General features: G+C 45.7%; 1 protein-coding gene across 2 annotated transcripts in view; it reads left to right on the top strand.

The window, feature by feature from the left end:
* Positions 1-252: 252 nt before the first annotated feature.
* pnp4b (purine nucleoside phosphorylase 4b) overlaps positions 253-14962 on the top strand; it is a 23274-nt gene continuing 8564 nt past the window's right edge. The window contains exons 1-4 of one of the 2 annotated variants that reach the window (XM_071545561.1): positions 253-295; positions 7757-7808; positions 9721-9893; positions 14721-14824. In XM_071545561.1, coding sequence (XP_071401662.1) covers positions 7786-7808; positions 9721-9893; positions 14721-14824 — 300 coding nt within the window. In that variant the 5' untranslated portion in view covers positions 253-295; positions 7757-7785. Of the gene's footprint in view, positions 296-7756; positions 7809-9720; positions 9894-14720; positions 14825-14962 lie in introns of those variants that run through there. The other variant, XM_071545560.1, reaches the window with a different exon arrangement.

Here is a 14962-nt window from a genome sequence, read left to right as displayed (position 1 = left end):
GAGGGGTTCTGAGAGGGTTCTGAGAGGGTTCTGAGAGGGGTTCTGAGAGGGGTTCTGAGAGGGTTCTGAGAGGGTTCTGAGAGGGTTCTTGTCCCGTAGAGAGAAGAACATACGACAGAGGCTGAAGAGATCTGCAGCCGAATCTCCACAGTCTCAGGATGGAGACAGTGGGTTTTCCTTCCCCTCCCTCGTGTAAACATCGTGGGTTTCTCCACATACGTTGGTGAGGTTCTACCATCTGGAGGGGACCAGGACTCCGGCGGCCCACTGGATTCTGGGTTCTGGCTTCTGGGGGAGAGCTCGAACCACCTCCCCCCCCCTCTTGGTTTGTGCTTCAGCACATACAAAACATTGACATTGTTCCTGTTCACATTGGGCCAATTCAGAAGCTGCTGTAGTAGAGATTTTTCTTTTTAAGGGTGATCATTCAGATTGTAGTCTACGTTCCACCACTCAGTTCTGCAGACCTCTTATGATAATGTGGCATTTAGTTGATAGGAAAACGTACGATCACATGACGTTCTCCTTGGTTGAAATGTGTCATCTCTGTTTACATTAAAAACCTTGAGCCAGCTGGCTGCTGAGCCGAGCCGGTCTGCTCCTCTGCATCCTGTTCTGCAGTCAGCCGCTTGATTATTTGATCATTGATCGCTGCTCGTCCGTCCGCTCAAAGTCTGCTGTGACTGTTTGCCGAGCGGCCAGGTTTCCTCTGCTTCCCCTCCGCATGATAACAGACAGGTCAGCTGACTCAGGTCATTTCTGTTTGGCATGCCCAAAGTCTTTCAGAGTGAACAAGGCTCCGGTTTTACCTCTCAGATGTTCAGGAGCTCAATGAAGCTTCTGCATATAATGCAGTCAGACAACTTTCCTCAAACTCTGAAATCACTGCATGTGTATTGTAGAGTTTGACTGTGACTGGGAGAAAGGTTTTCTGTTACTGTTAGCAGCTAGAGGAGTCCAGGATGTCCCAGTCCTGGGTTTGTTCTTTTTTATTTATTTGTGCGAGTGTAAAGCATTTCTGAAAGAGAACACAGCGGCTCTGTGAAGAAGAATATGAAGAATATGAAGAATATGAAGAATATGAAGAATATGAAGAATATGTTCTGCTACAGAATGTAATGAAAGCAGCACTGAATCTTAAGAAATTTTCTTTGTCAACTTCAAAAACTTCACAAAACTGATGATGAGGACAGTCAGTCAACCAGTCAGTCAACCAGTCAGTGTGTTGGGCGGTTCCCATGGTGACTGTAAGGTCCTGTAATCAGAATATAGATTTCTCACCGCTGTCACCGACTCCTGAGCGCCATTAACCTTTGACCTGTCCTTAACGGCAAAGGTCAGCTCAGTAATTATGGCGGCCATCATGGTTTTCCTTGCTGGTGAAAATCAATGGGCTTGTCCAATTAGCCAAACAAAGCACTCTGTCTTAACGAAGTTTTAACGAGGGAGGAAACGAAGGAAACGGAGCAAGGAGTCAAGACCGATGACAGTAACTGTACAGGAGTTAATGGAAGGACAGTGGAGGATTATGGGAAAGACAACGTCAGCAGGAAGTCATGGTGTTTAAAGACTTACAGTCGGTCTGTAGCTGGAGAGTCACTTTGTTTATTTGTAGCAACGGTCAACAGCCTCAACTGAAGACAAGAGAAACCTGGAATTCATCCAAACCACAAGCAGGGAATCTACCAGCTGAACCTACCAGTTGCGTTCAATGGCTGCATCCGAGCTAAAAAATGTCCGAGGTTCAATCCTCGATGGCTGCCGCCTGCTTTCTCCCTCACTGAAATAAAGAGAAATGAAGTTGATATTTTTTTATTTTCTGATGTTTCCATTCACAGCATCACGCGCCTGAGGAGCAGAAGGTCAGAACGTCTCAGAGCTCCGGAGCACAGATCAGACCATCATGTGAGCCGTGATCCTGCTGCAGTGACACCTGTTCTTCCTGTTGTCATCCTGGTCTGAAGATTCTGACAAGATCTACAAAACTAGTCCTGCTGCTGAATTGTTTTGAAGTGAATCTCTTTCTTTTTGTTTATTAAACCTTTCAGTCTGAATAAGTGGAACACCGAAATCCAGTCGGAGGAAACTTATGATGATGGAACCAAGAAAATAAAACATTTATTAATAAGTGTAAATAGGGTTAGTGAGATCTAAGTGAGATACTAGTTTTTGGCAGAATCTGTTTTGTCCTGTCTCCCATCTATTTTTCACCTATCAGAATCAGGATCAGGATCAGGATCAGGATCAGAACTTTATTCACCAAGTACAATGTACAAGGAATTTCTCTTGGTGCAGGTGTCAACATAAAATCTAGTAAGAATAAGAAAACATTGAAAAATAAGAAAAAATGTAGGCAATATTAAAATATAAAAATATATACAACACAAATAAAATAAAGATATGTGCAATGGATGTTAAGTACAGTTACATTAGACATCTACAGTCCAGCTACACACTTCAACCTGCTGGTCCAGACCAGAACAACTTCTCACCTGATCCTCTATCGATCCTCTGCTGTGGTCAATCAGTAACTGTGTGACTGTAATAATGAGTAACAGACACAAAGTCATGGACAGGTCTGTGTATTGTTTAAATACTGTATGTGTTCTACTGACTCAGCAGGTTTCTGCTCCTCGTGTCGACACCTTCTGTATCAGTGCCTCCTTAGGCTCTGACACATTTTATTGATACACTCTATTGTTAGATTGCCACATTTATTTATTACTGTATTAGGTTCCTACATATTCAGGCTGTAACCCAAACCTTAATATCAGTCTTCCTGCAGCTAGAACTAATGACACAGAGGTGAAGAACAAGTAACGACGAGTTGAAGACGTGGTGAAGACGCGGTAAAGACGAGGTGAAGACGAGGTGAAGACGAGGTGAAGACGAGGTGAAGACGAGTTGAAGACGAGGTGAAGGCGAGGTGAAGACGAGGTGAAGACGAGGTGAAGACGAGGTGAAGACATAGTGAAGACATGGTGAAGACGAGGTGAAGACGAGTTGAAGACGAGGTGAAGGCGAGGTGAAGACGAGGTGAAGACGAGGTGAAGACGAGGTGAAGACATGGTGAAGACATGGTGAAGACGAGGTGAAGACGAGGTGAAGGCGAGGTGAAGGCGAGGTGAAGACGAGGTAAAGACGAGGTGAAGATGAGGTGAAGACATGGTGAAGACGAGGTGAAGACGAGGTGAAGACGAGGTGAAGACGTGGTGAAGACGAGGTGAAGACGAGGTGAAGACGTGGTGAAGACGTGGTGAAGACGAGGTGAAGACGAGGTGAAGACGTGGTGAAGACGTGGTGAAGACGAGGTGAAGACGAGGTGAAGACGAGGTGAAGACGTGGTGAAGACGAGGTGAAGACGAGGTGAAGACGAGGTGAAGACGTGGTGAAGACGAGGTGAAGACGAGGTGAAGACGAGTTGAAGACGTGGTGAAGACGAGGTGAAGACGAGGTGAAGACGAGTTGAAGACGAGTTGAAGACGAGGTGAAGACGAGGTGAAGACGAGGTGAAGACATGGTGAAGACATGGTGAAGACATGGTGAAGACGAGGTGAAGACGAGGTGAAGACGAGGTGAAGACATGGTGAAGACGAGGTGAAGGCGAGGTGAAGGCGAGGTGAAGACGAGGTGAAGACGAGGTGAAGACATGGTGAAGACGAGGTGAAGACGAGGTGAAGACGTGGTGAAGACGAGGTGAAGACGAGGTGAAGACGTGGTGAAGACATGTTGAAGACGAGGTGAAGACGAGGTGAAGGCGAGGTGAAGGCGAGGTGAAGACGAGGTGAAGACGAGGTGAAGACGTGGTGAAGACATGTTGAAGACGAGGTGAAGACGAGGTGAAGGCGAGGTGAAGGCGAGGTGAAGACGAGGTGAAGACATGTTGAAGACGAGGTGAAGACATGGTGAAGACATGGTGAAGACGAGGTGAAGACGAGGTGAAGACGAGGTGAAGACATGTTGAAGACGAGGTGAAGGCGAGGTGAAGGCGAGGTGAAGACGAGGTGAAGACGAGGTGAAGACATGGTGAAGACGAGGTGAAGACGAGGTGAAGACGTGGTGAAGACGAGGTGAAGACGAGGTGAAGACGTGGTGAAGACGAGGTGAAGACGAGTTGAAGACGAGGTGAAGACGAGGTGAAGACATGGTGAAGACGAGGTGAAGACATGGTGAAGACGAGGTGAAGACGAGGTGAAGACGAGGTGAATACATGGTGAAGACGAGGTGAAGACGAGGTGAAGACGAGGTGAAGACATGGTGAAGACGAGGTGAAGACGAGGTGAAGATGAGGTGAAGACATGGTGAAGACGAGGTGAAGACGAGGTGAAGACGTGGTGAAGACGAGGTGAAGATGAGGTGAAGACATGGTGAAGACGAGGTGAAGACATGGTGAAGATGAGGTGAAGACATGGTGAAGACGAGGTGAAGACGAGGTGAAGATGAGGTGAATACATGGTGAAGACGAGGTGAAGACGAGGTGAAGATGAGGTGAAGACATGGTGAAGACGAGGTGAAGACGAGGTGAAGACGAGGTGAAGACGAGGTGAAGACGAGGTGAAGACATGGTGAAGACGAGGTGAAGACATGGTGAAGACGAGGTGAAGACGAGGTGAAGACATGGTGAAGACGAGGTGAAGACGAGGTGAAGACGAGGTGAAGACATGGTGAAGACGAGGTGAAGACGTGGTGAAGACGAGGTGAAGACGAGGTGAAGACGTGGTGAAGACGAGGTGAAGACGAGGTGAAGACGTGGTGAAGACGAGGTGAAGACGAGGTGAAGACATGGTGAAGACGTGGTGAAGACGAGGTGAAGACGAGGTGAAGACATGGTGAAGACGAGGTGAAGACGAGGTGAAGATGAGGTGAATACATGGTGAAGACGAGGTGAAGACGAGGTGAAGACGAGGTGAAGACGTGGTGAAGACGAGGTGAAGACGAGGTGAAGACGAGGTGAAGACGAGGTGAAGACGAGGTGAAGACGTGGTGAAGACGAGGTGAAGACGAGGTGAAGACATGGTGAAGACGTGGTGAAGACGAGGTGAAGACGAGGTGAAGACATGGTGAAGACGAGGTGAAGACGAGGTGAAGATGAGGTGAATACATGGTGAAGACGAGGTGAAGACGAGGTGAAGACGAGGTGAAGACGTGGTGAAGACGAGGTGAAGACGAGGTGAAGATGAGGTGAAGACATGGTGAAGACGAGGTGAAGACGTGGTGAAGACGAGGTGAAGACGAGGTGAAGACGAGGTGAAGACGAGGTGAAGACGAGGTGAAGACATGGTGAAGACGAGGTGAAGACGAGGTGAAGATGAGGTGAAGACATGGTGAAGACGAGGTGAAGACGAGGTGAAGACGAGGTGAAGACGAGGTGAAGACGAGGTGAAGACATGGTGAAGATGAGGTGAAGACATGGTGAAGACGAGGTGAAGACGAGGTGAAGACGAGGTGAAGACATGGTGAAGACGAGGTGAAGACGAGGTGAAGACGAGGTGAAGACATGGTGAAGACGAGGTGAAGACATGGTGAAGACGAGGTGAAGACGAGGTGAAGACATGGTGAAGACGAGGTGAAGACGAGGTGAAGACGAGGTGAAGACATGGTGAAGACGAGGTGAAGACGTGGTGAAGACGAGGTGAAGACGTGGTGAAGACGAGGTGAAGACGAGGTGAAGACGTGGTGAAGACGAGGTGAAGACGAGGTGAAGACATGGTGAAGACGAGGTGAAGACATGGTGAAGACGAGGTGAAGACGAGGTGAAGATGAGGTGAATACATGGTGAAGACGAGGTGAAGACGAGGTGAAGACGAGGTGAAGACATGGTGAAGACGAGGTGAAGACGAGGTGAAGATGAGGTGAAGACATGGTGAAGACGAGGTGAAGACGTGGTGAAGACGAGGTGAAGACGAGGTGAAGACGAGGTGAAGACGAGGTGAAGACATGGTGAAGACGAGGTGAAGACGAGGTGAAGATGAGGTGAAGACATGGTGAAGACGAGGTGAAGACGTGGTGAAGACGAGGTGAAGACGAGGTGAAGACGAGGTGAAGACGAGGTGAAGACGAGGTGAAGACATGGTGAAGATGAGGTGAAGACATGGTGAAGACGAGGTGAAGACATGGTGAAGATGAGGTGAAGACATGGTGAAGACGAGGTGAAGACATGGTGAAGATGAGGTGAAGACATGGTGAAGATGAGGTGAAGACATGGTGAAGACGAGGTGAAGACATGGTGAAGATGAGGTGAAGACATGGTGAAGACGAGGTGAAGACGAGGTGAAGACGAGGTGAAGACGAGGTGAAGACATGGTGAAGACGAGGTGAAGACGAGGTGAAGATGAGGTGAAGACATGGTGAAGACGAGGTGAAGACGAGGTGAAGACGAGGTGAAGACGAGGTGAAGACGAGGTGAAGACATGGTGAAGATGAGGTGAAGACATGGTGAAGACGAGGTGAAGACATGGTGAAGATGAGGTGAAGACATGGTGAAGATGAGGTGAAGACATGGTGAAGATGAGGTACACGCCTCACACACTGTCGTACACAGTTGACTTTCCCCGTCTTGAATGTCTCTCTTGGTGTTTCTCAGGCGGTTCGTGAACTCTCACAGTTTCTTTGACCCTCTGTCCAGGTCAGGACAGTCTGGACCCTTCAGGACCCTCAGTGTTCAATGTTCAACCATCAAGTTGTCACTTTCTACTAACGTTCCGCTCTTAAAACAACCTGAATGATCCACTACCTTGGTCCAGAAGTTCTTCAGAACTACTGACTGATCTCAACTGACTGATGTCCAGCAACAGCTGATTCAAACCGTTTCAATCAGGATTTAGATCTTATTATTTTACTGAAAACAGAAAATGATCTCCTACTAGCTATCAATCCTGACTCAACCGCGGTAATGTTACTACTCTTAAATCGTCCTGGTGCTACATCAGCATCAGAAGATCAGGTCTCTCATGGTTTAGGTCCTGTCTGTTCCAGATCACTCTGTCTGTAGATGGGTCCTGGACGAGTTCGACAGGAATCTGTTTGAGAAAACAGAATGTGGCGTGAACAACAAACTAAGAGCATAAAGAAATGTTTTTTTCAAGAGATATTAAACATCATTTCTTCAACAAGTTCAACCAATGATCTTACACAGGATTATTATAGACTGAATGACTTACAGTGTATTACAGTAAGAAGCTGTGAGGACCAGTATGTGCAGATCTGTGGGATCACAGTGATCGTTTCTTACTTTTGGGATATTTTCTATCATGTTTTTCCATTCATTTATTTTCTTAGTGTCAGTGTTCTAGTTCTCTGCAGACTCTCTTCCTGCTGTCATTCAGTTGTTTTTGTTTTTTGTTTTCATTTCATTGTTTCTACTTCACACATTCTAGTGTTGTCGTATTTGTCTTTACTGGATTCAGAAGTTACTGCTGCAACATTAGGATGTAATGTTCCACACTCGCTGCTTCAGTCCAACACAAACAGCACTTTACTCTTCACACACACACACACACACACACACACTGCTGCACAAACAGCAGAGGTCAAAGGTTACACACACATGTCTATGACCCAGACTGCATTTACCAGCTGCATTTATCAGCCAATGAAAAGTCTCTCTCCGTCTCTCTCTCTCTCTCTCCGTCTCTCTCTCTCTCTCTCTACGTCTCTCTCTCTCTCTCTCTCCGTCTCTCTCTCTCTCTCTCCGTCTCTCTCTCTCTCCGTCTCTCTCTCTCTCTCTGTCTCGTCAGTCTTCGTCTCGTCTCTCCTCTCCTCCTCCTCTCCCTCCTCTGCTGGACGATGCACACCAAAGGAAACTCCTGGTAAAACCTTTTTCTTCTTTAACTTTACATCTCATCTGTGTTCGATCATCTATCTGATCCAGAGAGAATCGGCTTCAGTTCCTCGAACGTTCCAGTCAGCCAACAGCAGGAGGTGAAAGGTCGGAGGTCACAGCACCTGACAGTAGATTTTAGGTTCCTGTGACTCCAGAATGATCGGAGTGAGGGGAAGAACAAGCTAAGGAACAGGTTTAGACTGTAGAGCAGCAGCTTATTTTCAGGTTGCTGGTTCTAAGTAGAACCAAAACCAGGAAAATCATTCTGCTGCTGCAGTGTGTTGCTGCGTGTCGGTCAGCTGTGTTCATGACAGATTCAGTTTACTGAAGTCATTCTGAGGAAAACTGCTCATCTACAAAGCGATCAATAATACACAATCAGCTCAGCTGTTAGCTTGATGTAGATAAAATGTTATCTTTATATATTATTACACATTTGGTAGAGTGATGGACTGCTGGTCTGCCAATCCAGCTGAGGTTTAATTAGGAAGTCAGACAATAATCCATAGGTCAATACAGACCTCCAATATATAAATATAGACTCAAATTTACAAATATAGGCCCAGAGTATAGGAATGTATGTAAAACCTAAAAGTAGAAATAGTTTCTGATCCAGGATCCAGGCTTAACCACAGACTGTGATAAAGTTTAACATTCACAACTCTTTCTGTAAATGTGTATATTTCAGTCAGTAAAGAGGAGAGAGGGGCATCAGTCACTTTTTGAGCATCTGTCTGATCTTAATCCTTTTCATATTTTAATATTCTTCTGATCCCATTCCCTGCTGTCCATCTGAGGATCAGCGCTCACATGTTTTGTTAATGTGTCACGTCACCCTGTTTTCTCTGTAAAAGTCTGTTTTCTGAACTTTGTCTAAAGGTTGTTTTTACTGTTTTACTGTTTTACTGTCGACCCTCCCCACTTTCCTATCCTCGTCAGATCTGCTTTATCTGCTTTATGGTTCCTGTGAACGGAGCGTTAAAGCTAATGATCAGACGGATTATCACAGTTTGCTCCTCAGTTCACTGCAGCGTCAGCAGGAGGGTTCGTCTTGCTCAAGGACACTTCAGCAGAAACATGGAGGCAGATGGGGATTGAACCCGGTCAGGTCGCTCTGCCGCCTCATGGAGTCGAGATGTTCGGTTCTGGAACTTTCTCCAGCCACCGGACTCTGGGATTTTAACTTTAGCAGTAGACTCCAAATTACACAACAGAGACCCACAGGAGTCTGAGATCAGAGAACCAGACTCATGTTGCTGTGATGATCCTCAGTTAGAAATGTTTCAACCTCGTTAGTGAGAAATTCTGTTGCTTCTGTGTTTCAAACGGCACCAAACACTACAATACCCATGATCCTTAGAGGCCGTTACTATGGTGATAGCACAACAAACTTGCAACATTGATTTGGTCGGTGTGGCAAGCACATAGACACAGAATTATAGAATGTATTCATGTTTTTTGCAGAATGTAAACAAACCTTCAGTATAGCGTCATGAAGTGCAGTTTCCAGTCTCCAGGTCCAAAACACTGGACCATGTTCTACTTGTCTGAACGAAGAAGAAAGAAAGAAGAAAAAATGAATGTGTTTTTTCTTCCAGAACCTGGAAATAGTCACGCCCATGTCTTCACGTCTTAACTCTATTGGCCCACTGATTACTGTTACTGTTGTGTCACCAGAAGGTCACAGGTTCAATCTCACCAACAGCCAGTGTATCCATCTCTGCCGAAGAGTCCTTGAGCAAGGCACTAAACCTTTGGAAGGAATGTAAACCCGGACCCTGAATACAGGCTGTGTGTGGAACCCCAGACCCTGAATACAGGCTGTGTGTGGAACCCCGGACCCTGAATACAGGCTGTGTGTGGAACCCCGGACCCTGAATACCTGTGTGTCTCTGCAGCTGCTGCTCGTTTGAAGACTACAAGCTGACGACCGAGTGGCTGCTGAACCAGACGAGCCACCGGCCGAACATCGCTGTGATCTGCGGCTCGGGACTCGGCCTGCTGGCGGACGGAGCCACCGACAAGCAGACCTTCCGCTACCAGGACATCCCCAACTTCCCCGTCAGCACCGGTGAGTTAGCCCCGCCCCCCGGGGGCCTAGGACCCCTTTTTATTTTTGGAGCCATGGTGTACATAAAACACTGCTGTTATAGAGTGTGTAACAGTGACACTAGGTATATGGACCGACCACATATGGCCGGTGTTAGCTTTATAAATTTCCCGAAACCCAAGATGGACAAGAGCATACGATGGATACAAGCCTGAGGCCGTCCACACGAGGATTTCAATGCCAAGACAATAAATAAAAGCATGTTTATCTGCACTCAACCTCTGAACCCATCGTCTATCGGTCTCATCGATTAGACTCTGGGGGCGACGGCCAATATTTGGGGGTTTCCGGTGTAACCAGCGGACATCCGGGCCAAGACTTCCTCTTCCTGAGCCGGTCATTGTTTACAGTCCGATTAGAGACTTGAGACGCGAGAATGGAGTCGGAGTCGAGAGACGACGTCTCATATGCAGATATCTGTTTATAGAGATTAGCCGAAATGTCGTCTGGACCTAAAACACCTACAGAAAGTATCGATGTTTGTGTTTTGTGTGGAGAAACGTTCGACTCTCGCGTCTCAAGTCGCTAATCGGACTGTAAACAATGACCGGCGCACGGCAATGGCAAACTTAATTTCTGATCTAATCTAATCTGACGTCCTGTCCAGAACAACTCCTACCTTCGTATTCCTGGGTGCTGAGAAAGCTCCAACAAGTTCATCTTACTCAGATTTTTATTCTCCCCGCAAGTAAAAAGGTTTACATAATGTCACCAAATCGTACTGTGGAGATAAAAATATGGTCCACAGCACTGTAACCATCGTTTTAGTTGCAATATAATTTGCACTTCAACCTCACCAGTAAATTTTGCCCCGGGAGCCTCATCTGGTGTTAACATCACTGGGTTGGAGTTGGCATTTATATTGGGAGATGGTGAGTAATTCATTGTCAACACTGGCACGAAGCCCAAGGCACAAGCTGCTTGTCTGACTTGTGGTTAAGAAGCAGAAACATGAGGTGGACTGTGACGGCGGAGCGCTATTCCAGCATGGCGTCCAGTTCAAAGTCATAAATTACATAAAATATATAAATAAATATATTATTTTGAACGTTTCATCTATTCAGCTGTTAGAAGTTACAAGGACTGGCTGTTTTAAAATATATTAATCTGGATCTGCTGTATAACATTCAGTAAGGATTGTCTGCAGTACTAACCCAGTACTAGTGCAGTGTAAATACATGAAGGAGGACTGTTACCATGGTTACCACTGTATACAGTACTAATGCAGTATAAATAGATGGAGGTCTGTTACCATGGTTACCATTGTACACTTTTCGGTCAGGTAGACTTGTCCATTTAGCTGATCTGAATCAGAAACAGTAATGTGAGTGTTGCTGATGCTGATTCATCCAGCAGGAACAACTGATGAAACACAACTTGATTTTTCCAAACAGTTCCTCAGTGCAGCAGCAGTGCAGCAGCAGAATCAAAGTCATCGTGCCTCCTCATCAGTGTGACTTGCCTGTTTGTTATTAGAACTGTGTAGGTTCTATAGAGAACATGGACGCTGTTCACAGTGCAGAGCCTGATGCTGCTTCATCTGCTCAGACTGACTGAATGTTTCTGAATTCACAGCTCAGCAGTTTGTTCACCGGCTCATAGTCTGGGTTCTGTGTGTAAATGTTGAAGAACAGGAACAAATGAATTAGCTGGTGTGAAAATGAAGCAGGAAGAATAAATAGAGTGCATGAATAAAATATTCTGACGTGGATAAAAATAGGCTGAATATGATAAAGATGTCTTACTGGACACGCTGAAATATTCATCTGCCTGAGGGGAACGGAGCTCCCATCCAACTACCTGCTGATGGCCTTGTGTGTGTGTGTGTGTGTGTGTGTGTGTGTGTGTGTGTGGACAGGCTGACATGCAGCTTTACACAGCAGTGAAACAACAGACTGTTAGTGGATGAAGGTTAACAGCTGACCAGCAGATTTCTGTCACTTTCTTCTTCTTCAGCTTAGAAGAAGAAGAGTCAAACTGCTCAGTTTTATAATTAAATTAATTACAGACATTATTAATGACATCACAGCACTGAGGTAAACAACAAGGAACAATTTTTTAATCAAAGTAATTATCAGCACAACCAGTGTCTTTGCCTCTGGGTTCTTAAATACTTTAAGAAATATTCTATATAATAATAATAACAATAATACAATAATAATTCATATAATAACAATAACAACAACAATATTAATAATAATAAATAATACATTTTATTTTCTAAGCAACATTACAAAGTGCTTTCCAAAACAAATGAAATAAATAAATACAATAGATAAAAAAGAAACCAGACATGATAATAAAGATAAAAAACAGAATTGTAATCAGGGATAAAACAGGACATAAAAGAACATTATAGAAACACTTTCCTGTACAAGTGTGTTTTGAGAAGTGATTTAAAAGATGAAACTGACCTGGGTTCCTGCAGCAGAGCGACCCGAAGCCTCGAGCTCTGACGGGAAAGACTCGCTTCCCTTCAGCTAGCTGCCGAGTCTTTGCAACAACCGGCTCATAAAGGGTTAAAAGGTCCGATGTGAAGCTGGACCTCGCTGTGCTCGACCTTTCTGGGGAAGTTTCAGCAAAGAGTGTTGAGGAGGGAAAATTAATCTCTAACACTGCAAAAATACCAAAAGTCAGTCGCCACACCCTGTGAATGTGCTGATTTCATATTCTGCAGTGGACAAGTGATTTGACAAGTAATTTGAGATCAATCAGTGATCTCTGAATGGAATCCAAACCTTATTTAAGGATATTAAATTCTTGTCTGACTGTGGGAGCACTCGAATATACAATAGTGTCATCTGCATAAAGGTTTACATTTAGTGATATTCAACCCTTTGTTATTGATATCGATGAAGAGTACAGGACCCAAGATTGAACCTTGTGGTACTCCCGTATTACATTTAGTCTTATTCTGCGGGTAATTCACTTCCTGTGTATTAAACACATGATGTCACTTCCTGGGTGGAAGGAAAGCCTGGGGCACGTTCAATCTGAAAACGGTGTGCACCGTTTTGCTACGGTTTCCGGGTTGAACGTCATGAAACGGGCTCTGAGGTACGTTGTCTCTCGTCTGGTGGGTGTGTCAGAGCTGTTAGCCAATCAGCAGCCACGTGTATATAAACCCCGCCGTATTAAAAAGGCAGTGCGCACAATGGATCAACAAAAGTCCTTTACAAATGCGTCCGCTGCAGCTTGGTGTCTGCAACAATTGACCGATCCAAAGTCCCGCCCCCCTTAGTTACCCTTAGTTACTGTTACTAGGTCGGACAAGTTTGACATAAAGAAACATGGCGATGCCGGTTCCGTTTAGCCGGGTGCCACAGTGTGTATTAGATGGTTTCTGGGCGTCAGGCAATATAGCTTCAAGAAGCCGACAGCAAGGACTACAGTATGTGATGGAAGGATATATTCACAATGTTAACTTTTATGAACAAGGCAAAACAATGCAAATTGAGGCTAACTCCCCTTGATGTAGCTATATGTTAGCTAGCTAAATTTAGTTAGCTAGCGTTTTGCTAACATTAGCTAACTTAAGATGTGAATATATACAATGTAATGTGTCCGTGAAGATTGTGACACCAATGTAATGTGACTTTACATAGTAATGTTACCTTTGAACAGACGTAGGTGTCCTTGGTGATGATGTCCAGCTGATGGTGAGGTCTACCGCACAACCTAATCCACTCTTTACATCGGACAAACTTTGTTTTGGGTTTTGGGAATGGAATAAACACAACGCCTTCCATACGGTCCGGGTATCGAGTGTCGCTTTTACAGCTCCCGCAGACACAACATAGACGAGCCTAGCACATAGCTTATCAAGAAAGGGGAAAGTTGACCGAGGTTCTGCCTGGTACCAAGCTTGCTCAACTGTTATTGGAGCACAGAGCGAAAAGGGGCGGGACTTAGGAAGGGCCAATTGAACTAATTAGAAGACATGTTTGAATCTTTTGCTATTGTATCTACCAATGTGGAGTGACACTTTCATAAACTTTTCTACTCCACTCTACTCCTCTAAATATATAATGGTAAATATTACAATATCATATCACAACAGTGATCAGCAATAATGATAGGCCTAATACTCATAATAAAATAATTAGCTCATATAGATGGTAACGCAGTCTGAAGGTAAGAAGTGGATTATCCTTCACCTGAAATGTTTGCCTTGTCATCCTGAAATGCAAATGAGGCAAATGTTGGATAATTAGGAAGCACAGTTTCCACAAACCCCTTCACTGCATTGGGATGTTCTCTGCTATTCTGGACGGCAAGGGCAGTGACTGGAACATTGAGCATATTTATGGTATTAAACACGAATTTAAACCGATTTCATCAGGCTCTGAAAATTCTTTGTAAAGAACACAAAGAATGTCCTTCTCAGCTGCTGTAGTTGCAACGCTTGTGTAACACAACAGGAAGTTCAGTACCACCTTTTCCCTTTAAAGAAACGTTTAGCTGCGTTTTGTTGGGCTGAATGCAGGCCTGGTGCCTGGTGCCAGGTGCCTGGTGCCTGGTGCCAGGTGCCAGGTGCCTGGTGCCTGGTGCCAGGTGCCAGGTGCCTGGTGCCAGGTGCCTGGCGCCAGGCGCCTGGTGCCTGGCGCCAGGTGCCAGGTGCCTGGTGCCAGGTGCCTGGTGCCAGGTGCCTGGTGCCTGGTGCCTGGTGCCTGGTGCCAGGTGCCTGGTGCCTGGTGCCAGGTGCCTGGTGCCAGGTGCCTGGCACCAGGCACCTGGCACCAGGAATATGAATGGAGACTAACCCTCTGTCACCCTGCTGTGTCCCAGTTGCAGGACATGAAGGATGTCTGGTGTTTGGGACGATCGAGGGAAAGTCCTGCGTCTTCATGCAGGGTCACTTCCATCTGTATGAAGGATACTCTCTGTGTCAGGTAAGACCAGCAGGACAGGAAGACAGGAAGACAGGAAGACAGGAAGACAGGAAGAACGCACATGGGGCTTTGGAACAAATCCAAACTCTATTCTCTGTTCTTTCACCCTGACGACGAGTCAGTACAGCACAAAACTAA

This window comes from Centroberyx affinis, unplaced genomic scaffold (assembly GCF_046629955.1).
Source record: "Centroberyx affinis isolate AG114_WGS23_722 - 3 ecotype Tasmania unplaced genomic scaffold, CSIRO-AGI_Caff_v1 ptg004962l_1, whole genome shotgun sequence".
Classification (NCBI taxonomy): Eukaryota; Metazoa; Chordata; class Actinopteri; order Beryciformes; family Berycidae; genus Centroberyx; species Centroberyx affinis.
The sequence above is the reverse complement of the archived record's forward strand: the minus strand, read 5'-3'. Positions and strand labels throughout refer to the sequence as shown.